The following is a 23,628-nucleotide window of genomic DNA, read 5'->3' as shown; positions in this document are numbered from 1 at the left end:
GTGAAAAACATAATTCCCAATCCCAAATGGTGTCAGATTAGAACATGTTTGGCTTTTTAGCAAACACAATAAACCTTAGAAACCTTTTAAGCAAAACACTTTGCATAAGTACGTTTCTAAGGGGATGTCTCGAGGACTTAAGTAGTTTGTTTGTCAAACAAGTCCTGCGAAAGACAGAAAAAAAATAATGTTTGGCTTTCTGAGTTGAGCTGAAGAGCATCCTGTCCTTCCTGCGAACACATATTTGTATTAACCTGTAACGTGATCTACCTCGGTTCATTTTGCCGCTGAAAAGCAGACCTCTAAGGGGCCGCCAATGTTATTTGAACTGTCTCGGTGTATTGGAAAGACAAGTAACTCTCATTTAAATGCTGAATATATTAAAGCAACCAGAAAAGCATGCTGTCACACACACAAAAAGGATCCTGCGGAATGTGGAACCACCTGTAACCATGGTGCTGAAAGGCCCCTTCCTCTGTTCAAGGTCCTCCTCTGTGTTAACTCAGAATCAGAACCATTTATTGCCATGTATGTTTTTACATAAAACGAATTTGTGTTGACAGGTGGTGCATACCATTTAAACAATAAACACAGTGCAAGAAATAGGAGCATATTACATTTACAATTACATTAATAATATAATATAACATAAAGTGCACAGACAAACAGATGACAGTACAAGTGTAATGTGAAAGTGACATGTGTATTTACATATGAGGTATGAAGAGGCTTTTATGAAATGCAAAATGATTAGGACTTCAAATGTTTAGTTTATAAAGGCTTGTGCCACGTCACCTGAAGAGAATTAGGAAAACTCAGTATATACATTTATGACAAGTGATTGCAAACTGTCAGAGTGGCCCCATAAAGGCGCTCTGAGGAGCCACACTGGGGGCCGCCGCAGCTAAAAATTCACACACAGACTCGCCAACAGGCAAAAGTAGTCGATCACCGAGAGGCACCCAGAGCAGCGACGCCGTGCAGACAACTGGGACGACCCGACTCTTACACAACCAACCAACCGGGACGGAGGCTCGCTGGCAGGCTCACAAGTCGCACAACTAGTTTGCTCGGACCACTCTCTGACGTTCGCATCTGATGGCTGAGCGCGAGGACCTCTTTCTCCGAGCGAAACACCAGACTTTCAGCGGACTGACCGAAGGTAGCGACTGTTGTCAGCCCGTTGAGCCCCGCCGGTTATCCGCCGGGCTCGTTAATGCGTCAGCTAGCTAGCGCGCGCGCTCTAACCGGCTGTTACACAAGTTGTTGTCGCTGGCTGTCGGGGAATCGTTGGACGGCTTCGTGTAGCTTCGTGGGGCTAGCTTGTGTTTACAAAATAAAGCGGATGAGTAGCTAACTTTAGAGTTGTGCTCCGTTTTAGCAGCGCTGTTGTTTAGAAGTGTTGTTGTTGTTGTTGTTGTTGTTGTTGTTGAGAAGTGTTGTAGCTTACTATCAAAGGCCATATGTCAGAGCTGGTGGTGATTTACTCCGAGTGGGCTAATGTTTTAAACTTTGGAGAGATATAACGTGTCCACTACTACTTTGAATCACTTCTCATTTTGCAGCAACGTTTAACCACATTTCTGCATTATTATTATTATTTATTTATTTATTTGAGGAAGAGTGAGAGCACAACTTGTTGTTGTCACTGTCAAAGTGGCCGACCTCATTTAAGTTGATTGCATTAGTCTGAAATGTTTAATTACTAAAGTGGTTCGTCCCTGCAGTCAAACCCAACCAGTAATCACATTAACGTGCTCACCTACGTTATTTCAACCCTCTCTGTCTGTTTATTTCTTCAGCACCTACAGGTGGCACCCAGTTAGTTTAAGCAGGGAACTCGAGGGGAAGGACATTTTAAAATGTTCACAATTTTGCTTATTTGCTTGCAAATGCTGGCCCCATGTGCTCTCATCTTGGATGATGATTAATTTGTGTTTGGAATGCACAATCTGCCACCTGAGAAATCTGTGTGATTTATGTTTAAAGTTGTGCTCAACCAGCGCAGCCACACATGGCCGCTTGCCTCTTATCTCCTGTCTCGAGAGCCCTTTTTCAGCTTTCTGGTGTTGTTGTTTTTTTAATTTCTTTTTCGTTTGTCTTTGAAATAGTTCACACGTCTGACTCCAGAGAGAGACATTGTGCTGTGAAGTAAGCTCAGTAACAACAACAAAAAGCTTGCAGGATTTGTGTGTGAGTGGGACTTGCAGCTTCGTAAAAACCTTTATGGATGGTGTCTGTTGTTTAGGACCCTCATGAAGAAGATGGTTAATAGATCAGGCCTGGGACCAACATGCACGTACGGTGTATGTGCACAATGCATATTATGTGTATTTGTGAGATTTGAAAACACACAGGCTACGACGTGTACACACAAGGCGAGCTGGGGCCGAGTTTCGACTCTATGCTCAGCGGCAAGAGTTCAAGATGTGCTGACAAGAGATTTTGATCTACTTAAAGACACATCTGGTCTGCATTCTCTGAAGAAGTAAACGCTGATGGACTGTCATAGACTTCTGAGACTAAGCAGCGTACTTAACTTTATACTTCATTCACCCTCAACCCTCACTGCGTAGGGTATCGGTGAAGATCAAGGCCAGGCGAGTTTGAATTGAAGAGATAATGATGATAATCATAAAAGCAGAATGCGCTTCCCCTCGCGGGTTTAAAAAAAAGGAAGTAAATTGCTAAATTGGGGATCATTGTGGAGGGGGATCATTGTTTTACTCGCTTGATTCCCCCGGAGGCAAGGCGCTCGTTCAAGTTTCTCTGGACGACCGAATTCATTTACTCATTTGGGAGAGAGAGACGCATGGAGAGCATGTTAAACACGAGGATGCTGAACAGCTACTCGTCCCTGCTGAGTGTGCGGGATGGGATTTGAGCGGAGTGCAGATGCAGACTCTCCACGGCGGCGCGCATGGCTTTCCACATCCTCCGGAAATGAAACAAGTGGAGCAGAAACTGTTTACACCTGCACTTTGCATCTATTCATGTGCCGGGCAACAAAGAGACTCCATTTCCATATCACTTGGCTGTGCTTTCTCTTGTGTCCCTCATGTTGAACCGTGTCATTACCATCAGCCAGTTGAAGGGTCTGCTTCCGTTTCTATACATGGAAGGCCAGGAACAGTTTATTTTTAATGAACAGGGCCATTCTGTTACGCAATATCAGGATTATGTAAAACATTTGGCTCTTTGGCATTCAATGCTCTAACATGTAGCTGTTTGTGAATTATTTAGCATGGGTGTCTCATGGAGCGAGCATGTGCATGTTTAACAAAAGGCCGTACATTATGTTCATCCCAGTGTCTCAAAGTCCGAGGGGATGCCTTTTGAATGTCTTGTTTTTGTCGTTCGGAAACCCAAAGATATTCGGTTCAATATGATGTAATAAGAAAAACAGTATATCTCCGTATTCGAGAGGCTGAGAATGTCATTTTTGCACTAAAAATCACTGTAACGACGATTAGATAATCAAGATAGCTCAACCATATGTGGTTATTTTGCCTGATGTAGCTTTAAATTACGTTTTATTTCATTATTGTCTCGGTAGTAACCCGTGGCTGTCCATTCTTGTCTCTTCTTCAGATGCGGAGTGTGAGTGGAACGGACCGTTTTGCTTCATCCAGGCCGCGGACCCCCAGCTCGGGCTGATGAAAGCCTGGAGGGACGGCGACTGCGACGGTGGAGGGGACGAATGGGGCGAGGAGATCGAGCTCACCAAGCAGGCCGTGGAGGCCGTCAACCAGCTCAGACCTAGGCCGAGGTTCATGGTGCTTTGTGGAGACCTGGTCCATGCCATGCCAGGTATAGCCCATAACGCACAGAAAGCTTAACATTACAATTCTCAATAAATGCATGCCGAGTTCTGAGGGCTATAAAGAAACTACAGCAGCACAAGCCCCAGACGGGGAGAGAGGTTCCCACGGACAAACAAGCTACTGGCAGCAACCAGTGGAGCTGCCAATTATCCCCATAATGTTGGAGGACATCATGTGAACTCACAGATGCCGGTGGCGCGAGTTTAAACTCTGCTCATCCTCTTTTAGTGCGACCAAATGACACCGCAGTGGTCCCACAAGCGTCATCTCATGGCATCTGGTACATCACGCAGGCCCGTGCGAACTCCGCACTTATCTCAAAGTGTGCAAAATGGCGCTCCCAAATTACAGATAACAGCAAACTATTTAGGAACAAAAGCTGTGATGTCACGCGCGACGCAGCGTTTCACCAATCAACTTGTTTTATGCCTCGTTTGTGTTCGGCACTCCCAAAAAGCTGCGTGCTGACAGATTCAGCGTCCCGAAGCGGATAGCTTGTTTTTCATCAGAGAGATCCGAGGATGGTTCTGAGCAACGTTGGAAATTATCAACAACCACCAGCCAACCACTTTCAAATGATATATTATCCGCCATCAAACCAAGTCCTATCTTTTATTCTCTCTCTAACACCTGCTGACCTTTTTGAGGTGTGTGTGGCCAGTGAACATAAGAGTTTTACGACTGAGGCTGCGTCCGGCCATCATACACACAATACAGCTTTTTAATAAGACTGACAGCTTTGAGCAGTACTTCTGTTATGAACATAAAGTGATCTGAAACTTAATCTGGAGAAATTGTATTTCTTGTGTTGATCAAGGCAAGAACATTAAAGGGCCACTGGGTAGGATTTGATGGCAAAGTGGTGTACTGAATACCCCTTATTCTTTTCAAAGAATGCGGTAACGGGAGTCGCAAAACAGTGGTCAAGCTGTGTCGCCTGAGGTCAACCCTACTATGTTAACGGCTGGTGGCGGTCCGACGGTTTTGCACTCTGCAGCCCACGTTACTGCATGATAGATACGAACGGCTCATTCTAAGCTAAAGAAAACACCAAGCTTGCTTGATTTGTGGCCAAATTGTTCGGGTTAGTCAGCGGCGTCTCTAATGCAAATTACACACAATCCGACCCGAGCTGACCAATCGCAGCTCCTGCCTCCTCTGTGCGGTACCTCTGTCTCTTTTTTAGGCTGTGCACACCAGCTACGAGTGTCAGCGCCGTCGCTAAGCCGTAACAGAGACCTAAAAAATCCTCCGCAGCCAATGCCCACTGCACGCTCATAATGCACAACCGACCAACCATGTCAACTATCGCTGTTGCTGGATGCTTACACTTGCTGCCCGGATTTTGCAGGCTGAGATGTTATTCAGTTTGAACTGATTGGTAATTTATTCTATAAACTTACCACAGATCTGTGCTACATCAGGCATCTGAACTGATGCCGCAACCTTGGGTTATATCCTGATGTTCGGAGGTCAAATTGATCAGCGGTGTTAAACCTGCCCCCGCTCCCTCGATTTCCACTGTGGGTTGGAGTGTTTCACCAGCCCAGCATGAGATGACCTTCCGATTAGACAGGAAAGCTGCTCTGAAAGGAGCGATTATACCAATGTCAAATACATTTGTCATAACTGCAGATTGTGACCGCAATGTTTTCTGATGTCACGCTTTTTCTCTGTCACATAGGCAAGTGGTGTAATCTGACTCTCATCGTGTGATGCAGCTGTCATTTTTTATTTTTTTTTGGAGCCTCGGGCAGAATTGTTTATTTGTGACCCCGGTGCAGCTGGTCGCAGAGGCTTTTGTGATGACCGGCAAAAAACGAATGCACGTATGCACCTCTGGAAATAGTGGATGGCATTTGACCGAAACACTTAACAGAAAGGATGCGTACGCTGGACGTGGTGTTTTGTTATGCTGAGTTCATATTTACGGATATGGCTTTGGAATATACAGAAAGTATGTTAAACCTTTGTGATATTGCTGCAGATTCTCAGATATGTTATTGGCAGAAAACAATCCTGAGACAATCCTATTCTAATTAATGCACTCTGTGAAGAACATTAGCTTTGGGATGGTTCTGCTACAGAATATTACTCATTGAGGTAGGTTTGAATATTAGCCTTTTCCCAACCAGCCAAACACTGAACTCCCCAATGACAGCAGCTGATTATCTGTGAAAAAGCACAGGCCTTCGGGCTATTCTCACACAACCTTCGTTAATCTGCTGATGAGGATTTCGACAATTGATTTAACCAGACACACTTTGAATTCCTTTTCCAATTCTAAAAATCTATGCAAGATAACAACTGTTGTGTTTTTGAGTGCTGTGGCTGGGAGGTAAAAAAAAAAAACTGCTGTGTTTGTGAAGTCGACTTAGTAAATGTCAGACCTCTTGTGACAGCACGCAATATCTATTTGCAGACCGCACCTGGTTGCCGTTTGTCTGCAGGCAGGTGGAGAATACAAGGCCCAGTTTCTATTCAATCAATTGTGAATCATTTTGAACAGCAAGTGCAACGTTGGTTTCCCTCCATCAATCTAATGCGGGGAGTTAGACATGCTAGATGTCTTGGAACCGGGACAGCGAGCCCAAGTATTGTGCCATGGTCGGCAGCTGGTTTCCCCCAATTCACCAGATGCTTTCGCCATCTAGCCAAACAAACAGATTCTCACAGTAAAACAGGGGTTTGGAAATAGTTGGTTACCTCCAGAAATGGCTGGTCGAGTAAAGCAAATAATAACGTTGCTGCTCATTTCCCACCTTGTTAGGAACTGACAAGGTGGGAACTCCTGCTGTGTTCAATTGTGCTCCCTTCTGTCTGACTGTGTCTCTATTTCAGGCGGAGACGGAGATATGATGATTAATGCTAACCTGTCAACATAAGCCAACTAATTCTACCTGTAAAGTCAAAGCCTTTTGTTAAGCTGTTGACAATACCTGTGTATTTGTCAGGAGAAGGCATTTACTGTGCAGCTTGGCAGGCAATAGGGGCAAGCGGAAAAAAAAGCTTTTCATTGTAGTAACTGTAACAAAGTGACTACAGCGTGGCGTGGCCTGATTTGATAACCGGATGAAAGGGATTGGGCTGAAGGGACCGACAGCAGAGCTAACGATCCGCGAAAAAAGGGCCAGAAGCTGCCAATTGATGCAAACTACCTTTGCATGACAATTAGGGAGTACCGTGAGGCGCCTGCCTGGCGGCCTGGCCAAGAGGAGAGAAAAGGAGACAGCGGGCGAACCTGCATCTCCCTCTCCATCTCTGCATGTCAGTGTCTCTTTGTGCGTCTGTTTATGGACAAATCATATTTTAGAATATGTGGTGCACTATGTCATCTGTAAATTGTCCTTGGCCCCTGTTTCTAAAAATGTGACTCAAGGCAAACTACAGATTTAGCTTGGCTTAGTCACGGGGCAACTCTCGCCTCCCCTCTTCTCTGTTTTTGGGTCATAACGACCGCCAATTTTTACTGCACAGCGACAGCCATGAGCACTCCTGGAGCTTGTCGCCCCCTATCATCCAGGAGCCTTGCTGTAGGTGTGTAAGTGCTCTAATCGTCTCCATGACTGCACCATTTGGACCACAGCACGGCCACCATCCCCGTCTCCCTCTAATCAAGGCCCGTTTATAGGTCGCGGCGAGATCTGTTTCCCATGGACAGTGGGACAGTGAATATATAGTGTAAGCACGGGGGTTTAAACCGCGAGGCCTTGGGGACCTTTAAACGCTGCAGCGTCAGCCCTCGTTACTGTCAACCCCAACCCAACAGGTTGTGTGTGCCATCCTCATTACTCGCCACGTCCGTCACTTGCATGGCAACTGGGCTGTGGCGCCAGTAGGGAGGAGGGAAGAGATATTCTAGCCGGAGCTGCTACTTCTGTCTCCCGGCTGACATTTCCCCTTAAACTGTTTATTTACAATACAGAATGAATGGGTGGCGGCCAGGGGAAGCTGGCTGTCAACCGGCAATATCAACACTGCTGCCTGTCGGCGACAGGAAATTGGCAACTGTATTTCTGTTCCCACGGATTTCACTCTCTATCTCTCCTCTCCGTCGCTCTCCTATCCGTCTTTCTTCGCCGTCTGTCTGTTCTCCTTAGCAAACAGCTGTGGTCTCATGCCTCATACCTTATTTTTGACATCCTTCATTTGCAAGTCTGACACCGCACACAAACACATTTATTCTCGCCTCTGATGAATCTATTCGGAACCTCCATGTGAATTAATCTAATGTGGCGGAATCAAAAAGTTCTGTTTTCCGTTGTAATTGCTCTGAATCGAACCCCGGTGGAATTGGAGGCTTTCATTCGCATCTCATGTAAGCGGTCCATGAGGTGCAATGCCAGTCCCTCAGAACTAAACAATCTTAGGCCATGGCAGAGATGGGGACTAGGACCTGGACCCCAAGTCACACTTAAATCGCACACACAGTGAATATCTGGGTTTAAGAGGCTAGAGGGATGTGTTAAATTACAGTCGATTATAAGATGTCATTAGTTTGAGACCCAGTGCAATTATAAAGTAATGTAGTACTCCGAACTGTTGTTGAAAAACAGGGTACAACTATTATTATTGCATTCCTAATGAAACCAGCAATATTTTCCTGTTACTGTGAATAACGTTAATCTATATCAAGTTTTAGGGCCAAAATACAATTACTTCCAAGTTACCAATTTACTTTCAAGGATTTGTTTCATGAATTTTTTTGTTTCTTCATAATTTATTGCAACAGCCTGTTTCAAGGGATCTTGCACCACACAACTAATCAATGCTAATTGTGTATGTGAATAGATGAAGGAGGAATGAGACAGAACATGCTTTGAATTCTTTAGATAAAGCTGCATCGTGATCTAAGCAGACCGGAGGTCACGCACCAGATCATAGAGCGTTCATTACAAACATAACACATAACAGAGTTGACTCGGATTTGCCACTGAAAGATTTGAGACTCGACTGGACTTTCCAAAAAAATAAAATAAGACTTGTGAGCATCTGGGTCATGGTTCCGGAAGAAATGTTGGCCAGCATTTGCTCCCACTGCATTTCGTCCTTTGTGACCTTAACTAATCAAATTTTTCCCCGTCTCCTCTCCTATCTAAGCGAACCCCACTAAGAGATGCTTTCTCATCTCAAGGACTTCCTTCAATCTTGCCTTTCCCTCACTCACTTTCCCTCTCCCATGTCTTTCCTCACTTATTTTCAAAGCTGACAAATGAAGAGCATAAAGAGCGGGGGGCCGGGCAGCAGCGGCGGCAGAGGGAGGGTGGGTGAGATAGAGGGCTGATTAGATTAGAGAAACATGCTGGACTTAACACCCTCCTAATGAGCACTACAAAGGATCCCAGCTTTGTCTCTGGGGTTTTGTGAGGGATATTGCGCATGATACAGCGGGGGAAAGTGCTCCAATATGTGTGTGCATCTGCATGTGAGTCAAACTCATAAAGGTGAAGTAGAGGTCACCTTGGGACTTCCCTGTCCCCTCCCTGTAACTGTGGAAATATTCTAAAGCAGGGAAGGGTTTGAATTTGCTTTAGGGTCAAGCCTTTTGGAATCTTTTCATTTTTTTTGGAGGGGTGTGTGATGTGATCAGGGATGTTCTGTGTGTTTATCTAATAGGATCGTCCAGAGGCTTGGGCAGTAATAGCTTTTTTAATGGAGTTTGGGATTGCCAAGGGGTGTAGAAGTTTAGAAATGTCTCACTTTTGCCATTTACGTAGTCTAAGATCCTCTAAGACCACTGTGGTAAATATCAGGGTTGTCCTCCACCCATCCGTTTGTGACGGCGTATCTGAGTCACACTGGCAACAAGCTAAATAAGGTAGCCCAGACACCCGCCTCCACAGACACGTCCTCCAAGACAGACACACCCTCTCCCCACACCTTTCGAATGACAATGTCTGTAATGTTCCGAAAACAGACGACATTAACGTCCACTTCACTGAATGGGTCCATGGAGGTGAGAAACCTGACAGGGTTTAAACTTCTCCCTTAAATCCTCTTTTCTTTTCTTTTTTTCTTCATTCTTTACACAACTACGTCCACAGCAAATCTAAACACGGCATGAACACATGCTTGTTCATGCCGGAATCTTCACGGTGAAAAAGAGTAGGAGCATGGCTGATTTTTATGAGGTTTTTACGTAGGGATTTTTCATTTATTTTTACCCAATCCAAGTCCTGTAACATTTGGTTTCTGCCAATTCTGGGTCTGATTTGATACTTATATGTATCTACATTTTAATGAAATATTTATCAGACACCTTTAAAATACCAAACTATATTTTTCACAAGCTACTTCAGATGCAGGCGGGGTGGGTAATCGGGAGAATCGGGAGAGTTCCCGGTGGGCTGCTTAACTTCTGGGCTGGTCGAGAATTTTATTTGTTGACATTTGTCACGTTAGTCCATCCTCTCTTAAAGTGGGCTACACACATTCCGCATTCTGACACCGCAGCCTCTGCATGGGTTGTACCATGCGAGGAAGTTCTCCCCTCCCAAATTGAGTTGGTTCGGTCCATAGCTCGTCTTTTCCAAAAAGTTTTCTCAGATAGGCTACCGATAGCTGGGCCGGCCCGACCGCAACGATACGCGTCAGGGAGGATGGACGGGAGGAAGAGGGCAGCAGGGGCTGAACAAGCCAGGTTGAAAAAAAGAAAGGCGTTAGAGGAGGATGCTGCCAAATGTGCCAAGCTTACCGATTTATTTTCAAGAGGACAAACACAAGTGGCAACTGGAAAAGAGAGACAAAGGCCTAATGATTAGCAAAGTAGCTATTCGGCTAACGTTGTAGCCTTGATTAATATCGTTGTAACGTTGTCAACTTATTCCCAAGCAAAATATTAAATTGAATTATTAAATATTAGCCTTTTTATATCACCCAAAATATGGCGATCCATAGACTTTGCAAATATTGATATATAATATTCATATTGAAGTATGCAGTAATATGACTCTTAATTTTTCTTTGTAGCTTCGGAGCAGCAGATAAGTCTCCTGCTGAAAATGATGAGCCCGACATTTGCAATGAGGAGGCCATGACTACAGGGACAGGTAGAGAGGATAACAGAGGAAACAATATGAATTAAAGTTATATATTGTAAGAAAGAGTAGTATATGACAGTACTTGATGAACCAATATGCATTATTTGCTCAGAAGTGGGGGTAGTAAAGGAGTAAATCACCACTATATAATACTCATGCAGAAAAATGATAATGACCATGACAATGACGGCCCCCATGAGGTCTCACTCCAACAAATCTGGCCTACTGCCTAATTCATGTTAATGTGCACAGAGAAGGAAATCCTCATGTCTATAAGCAACGACACAGTTATAGATACAGTGGCTGAAACCAGTGCACTGCTTAGGCGGTTACTGATGCTGTAGATGCTGTTGGTGCTATTCACAATGTAACTGTATACTGTACTGTGAGTTGAACTGTAAACATTAGTTCAATATGCCTCTCTTTGTTGAAGAGTGGGATACGTTTCAAATGTTTTATTTATTTATTTCTGCTTTTGTTAATTTATCAACCTATCCTTGTGGAATAGTGGAATATTTTTTATTAACTTCTCATCTTAAATGGATTATTATTGTTGTATTTAACCTTTACATTATTGGATGGACCATGGCATTAATAAAACAAAACTACAGGATAGTAAGAGCTGAACTGTTGCTTCATTTATCCAATTTCCATTACCATGGAAAAAGTGGGCCGGTCTTGAGCCTGAAATTCCCGGGCTGAAAAGTGGCCCCACTCCGGCCCTGTTCAGATGCATTCAGATTCACACATTGTATTTTTCACTGGCTGCAAAATGTTGTGCTGTAGAGGCTTTAGACAGTTTAAGGTGGAAAGGAAATATAAAATGTCCATAAAATCAGGTTCAGGTACCGATCCCTAGGATCAGGTGGCAACATCTCTAGTTCTATGGTGACAGTTCTCCTTAGGACATCAGGGTTTACAGTGCTTGTGGTGAATTTGATCATTCACAAGATTGAAAGGTCGTGGGATACATTTAATACGCTCCCTTCCTTGCTACCTACCACCTCGTCATAAGCTGCAGGCCAGTGCCACATCAGTACAACCTGTCAGCGTTGATACACACTTGAGTTAGTCACAAATACACACCTTGAAAACACAGTTGTTTCAGTGAAGAAAATGTATGTGACAGCAAGACCGCACACACACACACACACACACACACACACACACACACACACACACACACACACACACACACACACACACACACACACACCGAGGCAATCTCAAGTGCTTACAGTGTTGGACGGGCTCAACGAGGACTTGGCAAAGGCTTCTGTCAAGGTTTGACACTCGCAGTGTTGCAATCAAATTAACTGAACAAGGCCTTTCAGTCAGAGCTTCAGAGAGAGAGATGTTTATATTTCCGTACACCTGGCTCGGTACATGTATTGCTTATTCCAAAAGGTTAAAGCAGGGCAAGAAAACGTGTGCGCTAAAAATAACTCTTCCAGAAAATACTTCATGAACCTTCATTATTCCCTGGGCACACTTCAGGAAATGGGTTCTCATTATAAATCCATACAATGCGGGGGGGGGGGGGGGGCTTTGCATTGTACCCCTTGCCAAACAAGTGTTAATTTGCACAATGTTGTATGGCAACTATTATGAAGGGGAAGTGAAGGAGAACATGCCAACTGACAAATGTAACCGAATAAGTTGTATAGAATAGGCAGTCTGGATCGTGGTCCATGCCTACTTCTCATTATATGAATAATTTCTGTCCTATTCATTGAATGTGCTGTAACTCTGTTACATTGTTCATTCTGTACACATGACGTCTATTGCTTCTGTCCATCCTGGGAGAGGGATCCTTCTCTGTTTCGCTCCCGAAGGTTTCTTCCTTCTTTTCCCTGTGAACGGGTATTTTTTTTGGGGGGGGGGAGTTTTTCCTGATCCAATGTGAGGTCCCAGGACAGGGATGTCTTATGTGTACAGATTGTAAAGCCCTCCGAGGCAATATTGTGATTTAGGGCTATACAAAATAAACTGAATTGGACTGTTCAACTGTAGCAGGACATATAATTATCAAAACAACCGACAAGTATTAAACTGACATGATGCCATTCACCATTAATCTAAACAAGGTGTCTTAAATTCAGATTGATGGGCTGGCGATGTTTGAGGATTGGTCGATGCTGTGTAGCGCTGAAGGGATGCTAATAATAATAATGATAATAATACATTAAATTTGGAGGCGCCTTTCAAGGCACCCAAGGTCACCTTACAATTATAATAAAATAATACAGGGTAAAAGATAAGCATAAAAGATATAAACAACAGTAAAACAGAGCATCAACATAAAAACAAGTGAGGTGCACAGGGACCAGTTATAGTGTGTATGCCAGTTTGAACAGATGAGTTTTGAGTTGAGATTTGAATAATGTGATGGAGTCTGATTGTCTTATGTGTGGGGAGAGGGAGTTCCAGAGCCTGGGTGCTGAGCAGCTGAAGGCTCGGGCACCCATGGTACTGAGGCGTGGCGTGGGGATGGATAGCAGTCCAGAAGAAGATGAGCGGAGAGTGCGGGAGGGAGTGTATTCCTGAAGGAGGTCGTAAAGGTAAGTGGGGGCTAGACTGTGGAGAGCTTTATAGGTGAGGAGAAGGTTTTTGTAGTCGATGCGGTATTGTACAGGGAGCCAGTGAAGTTGGATGAGTACAGGAGTGATGTGGTCCGATGATTTGGTACAGGTGATGATCCGGGCGGCTGAGTTCTGAATGATTTGCAGTCTGTTGATGAGTTTGATGGGGAGTCTGGTGAGGAGGGCATTGCAGTAGTCGATGCGGGATGTGACAAATGAGTAGACCAGGATTTCGGTGCTGGACTGGGTCAGCGATGGGCGGAGTCTGGAGATGTTGCGGAGGTGGAAAAATGCAGTCCGGGTGATGTTTTGAATATGGGGTGCAAATGAAAGGGTGCTGTCCAGAATGACGCCGAGGCTCTTGACTTGGGGGGGAGAAGGGTACAGGGAATCCGTCGATGATGATGGGTTTAGCTGTGGTGTGTAGGGATTTGGTGATGATGGATTTGGAGCCGATGAGCAGGGCCTCAGTTTTATTGCCGTTTATCTTTAGGAAGTTCCTGCTCATCCAGCTCTGGATGTCATCAAGGCAGGTGATGAGGGAGGTAGGAGGGATGGCAGCTGTCGGTTTAGAGGAGATGTAGACCTGTGTGTCATTGGCGTAGCAGTGAAAATGGATCCCATGGTAACAGAGGAGTGTGCCCAGAGGGAGGAGGTAAATGGTGAAAAGAAGGGGACCCAAGACTGACCCCTGGGGCACTCCCAGTGAAACACCCAAACACCCAGACTTGTGGTTTCTTAGTTGCACGAATTGTTAGCGGTCAGTGAGGTATGATTTGAACCAAGAAAGTGCAGCGCCAGTGATTCCAATGCCAGCCAGGCGGTCCAGAAGCAGAGGGTGCGAGATGGTGTCAAATGCTGCGCTGAGGTCGAGGAGGATGAGAATTGTAAGGAGTCTGGAGTCTGCTGCATGGAGGAGGTCGTTGGTGATTTTGACATGGGCTGTTTCAGTGCTATGTTTTGGACGGATGCCAGATTGGAATGGTTCATGGAGGTTGTTTATGTCAAGGTGGGACTGTAATTGTGCGGCAACCACCCTTTCAAGTGTTTTAGAGATGAAGGAGAGGTTGGAGATGGGCCGGTAATTGTTGAGGACAGCTGGGTCAGCACCGGGTTTTTTCAGGATAGGTGTGATGGCAGCCAGTTTGAGAGTGGGGGGGTACAGTACCAGTGGTGAGAGAGGAGTTAATAATGTTGGTGATCATGGGGGAAATGGATGGCAGACAGGCTTTGACAAGGGAGGTGGGAAGAGGATCGAGCTGACAGGTGGTGGTTTTGGCTTTATGGATGAGTTCCGAGATGGTGTTGAGCTGATAAGGGTGGAGAGATCTGTGGTGTCGATATGTTTGATGTTTCTGAAGGAGATGGTCCGTTGTTCTTTGGCTTTGTGTAGTTGGGTATGAATGTCAAAAAGTACAGCTTTGTGGTCTGAAATGGGGAAATCAGTGACATCAATGTTAGTGGGAGTGATGTCAGTACAACAGTCGAGTATATGACCTTTGTTATGGGTTAGGAGGTTGACATATTGTATAATACCGAGACAGTCCAGGAGTGATGTGAAGTCTTTAGCAAATATACTAGATGGGTTATCAATGTGGATGTTGAAATCGCCGAGGAGGATAACCGTGGGGGACATTGCACATACAGATGTTAGTAGTGATGAGAATTCATTGAGGAAAACAGCAGAGGGTTTTGGTGGTCTGTAGATGGTTACAATGATAGCGGGTTTGGGGCCTGTGAGTTTTACAGCTAAACATTCAAAAGAGGAGTGATGGGGGGTTGTGACAGCAGTGACTTTGATGTTATCACGGTGAAGGAGAGCGAGACCACCCCCCCTCCCAGTAGCACGGGATTTACTAATAAAAGAAAAACCCGGTGGGACAGCCTCATTAAGCTGGGAGAAGTCATTTGGCTGTTGCCAGGTCTCAGTGAGGCATAGAATGTCTATCTTATAGTCAACAATAAAGTCAGCAATCAGCAGAGCTTTGTTACTGAGGGATCTGCTATTCAACAGACAAAGTTTCAGACAGGTGAGTGGCGAGTAGGTGGTTGCTTTGAGCAGGGGGAACAGTACACTGTGATTAACAGGACTGGCAGTGTGTGTGGGGGGCGGGGGGGGGGGCCCTGTGGACCAGAAGGAGCGGATGTTTGTGTTGCTGTTGTGTTGAGTGTATTGAAAGTTCCGTCCAGAGCCACGGTGGATGTATCTTGGTCATTTGAGAATGTAGTGGTGGGATGCAAGCTGAGGTGGGGGGGTCCTTGAGAACTGTCCAACCGCTGTTTCGGTATTGGCTGAGTGAACCAAGCCAAAAAGTCAAAAAAGTCAAAATATTCACACAAGACAATCCTGATCAATTAATCCGAAACTTAAAAAAAAAGATGCTCATGGACTTCGCCGTTAAGGGCAGGCAGTCGGAGGTGTGAGGGAGCAGAAGGCAGAGCAGCGTCCTTGTCGCTCTCTGCGTCCGCCAGTGCTGTTTTTTTTTTTTTCCTTCTCATTTATGTATCCAAAGAAAGTAAAATATGGCCACACGGGCTCGTTGAGCCCCACCCCGCTTCCCACTCACTCGATTACACACATTCACACTTGGATGGTGTCGAGCGTGTAACATATTTCTGTTTTTTTTCTGTGTCTCGCTACCAACCAGCTCCACTGGAGCAGGTGACAAGGTCCCTTCTGGAGTCATCCAAGCTTGTTGAGTACTCGGAGAAACTAATATAAAAACAAGACAAAGTCTCCTCTTGTGAATAAATGAAGAAAATTTGTTGCGGTCCAGTCGAACAGCTGGGTTAGTTGAGAGCTGGCAGCTGCAGTGCCTAAGCATTTCAAATGACAACCTTTTGCGGCCCCGACTATCCATTCCAGCTTCATTAGTGCGGCTGCCTTTGTTTGTACTGTATATCATTGTGGCAGGGGTTAGATATCGTGTTTGTGGAATAATGACTCCACATTGTTGTGGCCTCAGCTGCCATCGTTTTCATCTACTCCCCAGAGACTAAACTACATGTTTAGTTGTTCTCAAGCTGCACTGCACATCACCCGCTGGAAACCATTGCTCTGATCACGTATCTGTTTGAATTGATAAGGGGTCTTCCTAATGTATAAACAACATAGAAGATGTGTATAGTGTGACAGTTTTACTTTTCATGGCACAGGACTGGATGCTATATATATATATATATATATATATATATATATATATATTACAGAAAACCAAATATATTGCAATGTCAGTTTTTTTTCAATATATTGCAGTCCTACTCTCTTTACATATTTATTTCCCTACTTGTAAAGGTAACTACGGTTCTATGAATCCTGGATGACCGCCAGAGGCAGTGTTTCACACTGGATATGTTCAGTATCGCGCTTCCGCAGTTTGAGTATTTATAACAACAAAGTTATGTGTGACCTCGGGTGACTCCCAGCCGGGTATAACTTCCGGCGTCATCCCGAGATCGGTTCTGCGGAATCTTCTCGCGAAATCACGAGATTCCGAGTGACCAAGAACTCTGCCGGTCATCCAGGATTCATAGAACCGTAGTTGCCTTTGTAACTTTCGTTCTATTTCATCCTTACTGACCGCCAGAGACAGTGTTTCACACTGGATGACTTGTACCAACAAAGTCACGAGGAATCCCACCGGAACTACCTCATATGGCTCAAGCAGAGGAATTTGGGCCAAGAACCACTCCCAGTGGGTGAGGGGTGGCAACGTTCACTCTGTAGTCTCTGTTGAAAGTGCTGGGTAATGCCCCTGAGGCTGCAGCACATGTATCCTGCACGGGGACACCTCTCAAGGTTGCCGCTGATATGGAGACAATCCTGGTAGAATGGCACCCTACCCCGGATGTCAGAGCACGGCCGTTCGCTCTGTATGCACAGGCCCCGGTCTCCACTATCCAGTGGGACGGGCGCTGTTTAGAAAGGGCACAGCCCTTCTTTGGTCCGTCCTGAGACAACAAAACTGGCCCGACTGCCGTATACATGCAGTGTCCTTAACCTAGGTTTTGAGGACCCGCACCGGGCACAGAAGCTCTGACTGTGCTAGCTGGATAGGCTGGTTATGATACAAGCGTTCCCACACCCCTGGGGGAAAACGCTGCATTACGCCACATCTAGGCCACATTAGGCTGAGTTCCACCTCAGACAGGATTCACTCACCAACAGGGCGTGTAGCTCGCTTACTCGCCTGCCGAAGTGATGGCAAGGAGGAGAGAGAAAAACAGTCCTTGCCGACAGACATCTCAGCCTCTGCCAAGGTTTCAAGAGGCGAAGATAGGGCATCCATTACCACGGACAAGTTGAGCCCCGTCTAAGGAGAGGGACACCAGCCTGTGGCTCAATACCCTGTCATTGTCGACCTTAGCATGCTGCCCTGAAATAGCAGCTATATACCTCCTCAGGGTAGAGGGAGAATGGCCCTCCTCTAGGAGGGACTGCAGAAACTCTAGTACAGTAGGCACAGGGCACTGTACTGAGTCCTCGTTCTGTAGACCGGTAGATGGCGCTCTGGCCTTCAGAACAGTCCTCCTGACAGGCTCTGGGCAGCCGCTCGGTGGCCGCTCGGGCCCCTAGTTGACGGCGGCTGGGATCGGAATGCTAGATCCGACCACCTTCCTCATAGGAGATTTCTCCTATGAGGAAGGCACTATGGCGTCCCGCAGCAGAGTCTGTGCAACAGGGGAAACAAAGTCTTGGCTGGGCCTATGGGGGCAACAAGCACCAGGCTGTGGCCCCGTTGAATAACACTGAGGAGCTTTAGCAGATCAGAGGAAATGGGGGGGAGGGAAGCATAAAGAAGGCCCTCTGTCCACATGTGAGCCAAGGGCAGCTTGACCCAGAGGACTGGTCCTCTCCCTTAAGGAGAACCAGTGGAACACGGTCGAGGTGTTGTCCGACCGAAGTACATGTTTTCCTCTCAAGTATGGCAGGCAATGTTTGAGGGCTAGGTGACATTGACCTGCTCAATGAGGTCCTGAATGGACCCTGTTCTGCCACACTGCCCCGAAGGGCAGGCGTCTGTTGTGACCTTGACAGGTATGCTCTCTCCCCGCTCACGGGGATAGAGCGATAAGGCAAATGCTGTGATGCCTCTACTAGTGATGGCGAGATGAAGCTTCCTGAAGCATTGAAGCTTTCCATCCAATTGGTTCGCTCATGTCCCGACGCTTCACGGAGCTTCGTTTGCTCTACTGCGCCACCAAGTGGACAATACATGTAAAACAAGCAGAGTGATCATAAGGACACCATGGCTTTGGTGTGTGAAGCTTTAAATTGAATAAATTATGTTTGTGACGCCAATGCATCAATTATTAACTTATTAATATTGTGTCTATCTTTATGTTTTAATGGCGGGGTCAAAATCAAAACTCGAAACCAATTGGGAGAGGGTTGTGATGTGACTGTGGGTCAGTGGTTAGAGTATCCGTCTTTCAGTCAGAGGATCGGTGTTTCGAGCCTCAGCTCCGTTAGTCCATGTTGATGTGTCCAATTGTTTTAAAGTAAAAATAAGAACTTTTCCACAGTGCTGGGCTTTTTGAGACTATTTCGCCTGCTTTATAAAATACCCTTTCACAGACACACATGAAGCTGGGTACAGAGAGGAAGGGGGGAATTCATTGAGTTTCGCTGCCCCTTATATTTCAAATCGCACAGCAAACCCACAAACCATTTTCTGAATCAATCACGTGGTACGGCCGGCTCGCGAGGCTTCGAACGTCACCACATACGTCATCGACACAAGCCTCGATACGCGCTTCACCAAAATCTACCTGGATTACTCGACACGCGCATCGAAGCCTCGACACGAAAGGACACATCACTAGCCTCTACTGACCTATGGCTGTGGCACAGGCCGAGGCTGTTCAGCCACTTCTGCAAAGGGGCGCAGCGACAGCAAGCCCAAAGGAACGACAGCTAAGGCCTTTTGTCAATTTTCCCAATAGGCAAAGAAAGAGGATATAGGGCAACTGCCCGTCCACTTGGAAGAAGGGAAGGATGCAGAGGTGTCGTCCACACACTGGGGCGATGGACGGGCCCTCACAGCCTGGTGGGAATTAGCATGGTCTCAGTTAGCCTGAGTGGCAACACTACGCTACCTATAACAGCCGAAATGTTTACCGACGTCGCTCTCGTTAGCGTCGCCTCAGTCAGCCTGAACGGGACGCTGCTCACGGAAAGCCGGCCGCTACAGTAGCGATGTAGCCATGCCGAGTGGCGAGCTTCCGTCAGCGCTCCACTTAGCGCCCGTGGAATCTGCTGTTGCAGAAACAATATTAATCGATCTCACCCGGTACGCCGTCCGGCTCGATGCTCTGGACATAGAAGCGCACCGTCTCCTCCTAGGAGGTTCTAGCTGTCGCAGCCTTTGGAGGACGAGAGACCTGCAGCTCCGACCAGAGGTCACATGGCTACAGGCGACGAGCTTTCTTCTACACAAGTTCAGCCAAAGCTGATGCTAACACACTAGTTAGCCTGTGCAGTGAGAAGATGAATAAGAACCGATCTCGGGATGACGCCGGAAGTTATACCCGGCTGGGAGTCACCCGAGGTCACACGTGACTTTGTTGTTATAAATACTCGAACTGCGCAAACACGATACTGAATATATCCAGTGTGAAACACTGCCTCTGGCGGTCAGTAAGGATGAAATAGAATTTTTTTTTTTAAATCACAAAAAATGTTGTTCATCTTGAAAAACAGCCTATTACATGTGAGGAAGGAAATTCACTTACTGTATAAGATTACACAGAAGCCGTTGCTCTCCAAACCTGCACAAGGTGTGACACAGTCATTTTTACAAAACAAAAAAGGCCTTCATGTCTCCTTTTGTCTTTTGCGTTACACGTGTGTGTGTCGTATTGACAATTTGAAGTCTGACAGGCCGGCTTAATTATAAAAAAGAGGCGGGTTAGAAACAACTTTTTACCTTTTTATATTGATGTGTTTTAAACTCTGCATTCTCTTGCTCTGTCATGCACAAGCGTCCTATTCAAACATCCAAGGAAACTCCAAAAAAGTAGGCCAGTACAATAATTACTCGGATGAATAGAAAGGAATAAGAGAGGAGAAGAGAGAGACGAAGGAATACTTAAGATAAATGGCTGATAGGTTTGTTTGATATTCTTTATAAATTATAAATGAGCTTGATTCTCACCCACCCACAGTTCTCTACCTACGCTGGGACTGAGGTTTGTACGCCCCTCTTTTAGCCTCCTTTTACCCAAACAAACAAACAAACAAACAAACGCATTGTAAAGATCTTGTGAAACCAATCGCCTCACGTATCTTGAACCAGTGAATCTCACAAGACTATTGGATCATTCTCGGAGCTGTCATCGTTATCATCCAAATAATCCCCCTTCCCCGAGGCTACTCTCACCCGTCTCACCCTTCAAACTCCCATCTGACAGTTTGCCTCGACATCCATATAAATTTCTCTCCCTCTGACTCATGTGATCTTGTCTAGGTCATATGTTGTTAACAATATTAATAATCAAGCATCGATTTTTTTCGATCCAAGTCGAAGCTGTTTTTGTTTTTGTTGACATCGAGCCGTCTTTCACCTTGTGACAATGCGTTCTTCGTTCCCCCTCAGACACCCCATTCAGAGAAGGCCAGGAGCGAGACCTGAAGGCAGCCTTGAAGGGGATGGATCCCTCAATCCCGCTGGTGTTTGTCAGTGGGAACCACGACCTGGGCAACACCCCCACCCCCAGGACACTGGAGCAGTATTGTAGTGCTTGGGGGAACGACTATTTCAGCTTCTGGGTAAGCTGAGACCTAAATATGTTTAGTTAGTAGCAGTAGTAGTGGTGTTAGTATAGCCAGTAGGAGGGGCTTGAGTGGCTCATTAGGGCCCTGGGCACAGATACATATTCAGGGATTAAGCTACACATGCATACATGTTTTGCCTTGACAGCATGCAATATGTAATTGATATCTAAAGGGGCACTTTAGCTACTTATTAATGCACTTTCTTAAAGCTTGGGGGACTGGTGAGGAATTTCTTCAAATTTGGCACAAACGTCCACCCGGACTCGCGGATGAACTGATTCGATTTTGGTGGTCAAAGGTCAAAGTCACTCCGAACATGTGTCTGTCGCATTCTCATGAACGAGATATCTCGGGGAGGCCTTGAGCGAATTTCTTTAAATCCGCTTGTACTGATTTAGAATTTGTGGCCAAAGGTCACCGTGACCTCGCAAATTACATTTTTGGCCCGAACTCAAGAATGAATTTGGTTATAATCACAATTTCACACAAATGTTGAATAGGATGAAATCAGGAAGTGACTTTGTTTTGGACAGACATGGATTTAACTGCAACATGCTGGAGGGATACCACGCGATGCGTTAATTCTAGTTTCATGTTGAAATCACGGTTGACACTTGACTGGCATGATTTATGTTCGAACAAGAGTCTTTTTACATATTTCTAACCATGTGAACACATCTTTTAGGTCATCCTTGACTGAAGGGCCCTGCTCACATGCTCATTTTGTCGATGTTGTCCTTTGTGTAGAAACCTTAGTATTTTCAAATAAGATGATTTGTCATTGATCTGTTACAAATGAGTACAGGGAACAAAGCGACTGCAGGAATAGACATATTGGTATAGGTAGTAGAAAATGCAGTCCAAAAGTAGACCTTTGTAAAGAACTTGTTGTTATTGTTATAAAAATGATTGAGCTGTCGGTAACCTCTCGTCTTTCTCCTGTTATCTCAGGTGGGTGGAGTCCTCTGCCTGGTGCTGAACTCCCAGTTGTTCTATGACGCCTCGGCTTGCCCTCAGCTGAAGGAGGCCCAGGAGACATGGCTGGAGGAGCAGCTGAGCAGAGCCTCCTCCTCAAAGGTAGAACGGCATCACTGACATTATTCTATTCCGGTCCGATTCACAGAGACGTTTAGCTAGATAATGTCCTCCTTTGCCGCTTCTGGGCGTTTGGATAATTGCCGCCGTCTGCAGCCATTTGACACAACAATTGAATTTAGTCTCTGGAGACCGGTGATGAACCCATCCCCTCACGTGTCTCTGTTCAGGAACCCAGACCCAAACACGTACTGGTGTTCCAGCACATTCCTCTGTACCTAAAGAGCCCCGATGAGGAGGACGACTACTTCAACCTGCAGAGGGTCGTCCGGCAAAACCTGCTGGACAGGTTCAAGAAGGCAGGTAAGACAGCAGGGCTCGTTTTCCCCTTATTTCCTCCAGTTACTTGGCTTTTATGCAGACCGACTCAAGTTCATGTCCAGCATTTTGCTCAAGGGCACTTTGACATAACAGACAGCATGCCTGGCTCTTCTAAATACTCAGCCTTGTCTGTCCAGATTTGTGTACATCATTTATCCCTCAACTTTTTGAGTTGGCAGTGACAAAAGAGATCAAGCATAGCCGTATTGTTCAGAAAGTCAAGCAGCTTCCGAAACGCTTGTATATCAGCAGTGTTTTCCATAATGGTGGATTTGAGTCACTCTGAAGTGGTCTTAAATTTCTTTTCTTAATACCTTGGAGCTGATATTCCCGTTAAACCTGTTCCTTTCGAGCATATCTAACTGAAGCACAGTTAAGATCCCAGCCCAGAGGATTTATAGGCCATTAGCCGGAATCACAGGAGGAGCTCCTGGCGCGCACACACGCAACGGGCGTAATTGAATTAATTAATGCATTCCCTCCCTTTTAAGAATAATAATTCCATAATCAAATCCATTGTCATCGGCTTATAAGCGTCTGATACAAGGTTATCTGGTTGGGACACTCTCACAAGGACAATACGTCTGTAAGAACACACTCACATTACACCATCCGGCCACTTCTGCACCACTGATTGACAGGACCACTCTTACGGATACGTGTCATACTACTCGGTCATGCATCAAGGTGACTGTCTTGGAGTGGTATTAATTTATTAATACCACCATTATTCCAGCATGTATTTAACCATGCTAGTTTGAGGACCCCTCAAGCCTTTATAATTGATTCCTCCTCTCAGGGAGCACCGGTTGAAGATTTAAAGGGCAGCCTGTACATGCGGGAACGGAGGTGCATATATATGTGCAGAACATGCGAACAAGTGTCCTTTCTCATCCACACACTTGTGTTCTCACATGTCCAGCTGGTAATTATACATTCAGACTACATACCAGGCATGTACTGTATGAAGTACATATGTACTTGGTTGT

The 23,628-nt window shown here is 45.6% G+C and overlaps 1 protein-coding gene across 1 annotated transcript in view; it reads left to right on the top strand.

The window, feature by feature from the left end:
* Positions 1-1,098: 1,098 nt before the first annotated feature.
* cpped1 (calcineurin-like phosphoesterase domain containing 1) overlaps positions 1,099-23,628 on the top strand; it is a gene marked incomplete at its 5' end in the record, with an annotated part of 38,151 nt that continues 15,621 nt past the window's right edge. The window contains 5 exons of the mRNA XM_079214227.1: positions 1,099-1,162; positions 3,592-3,810; positions 21,045-21,217; positions 22,175-22,300; positions 22,489-22,621. Coding sequence (XP_079070353.1) covers positions 1,099-1,162; positions 3,592-3,810; positions 21,045-21,217; positions 22,175-22,300; positions 22,489-22,621 — 715 coding nt within the window. The remainder of the gene's footprint in view (positions 1,163-3,591; positions 3,811-21,044; positions 21,218-22,174; positions 22,301-22,488; positions 22,622-23,628) is intronic.

Source organism: Taurulus bubalis (genome assembly GCF_910589615.1).
Source record: "Taurulus bubalis genome assembly, chromosome: 2".
In the NCBI taxonomy this organism is placed as follows: Eukaryota; Metazoa; Chordata; class Actinopteri; order Perciformes; family Cottidae; genus Taurulus; species Taurulus bubalis.
Note: the sequence above shows the minus strand (reverse complement) of the source record. Positions and strands in the feature narration are given on the sequence as shown.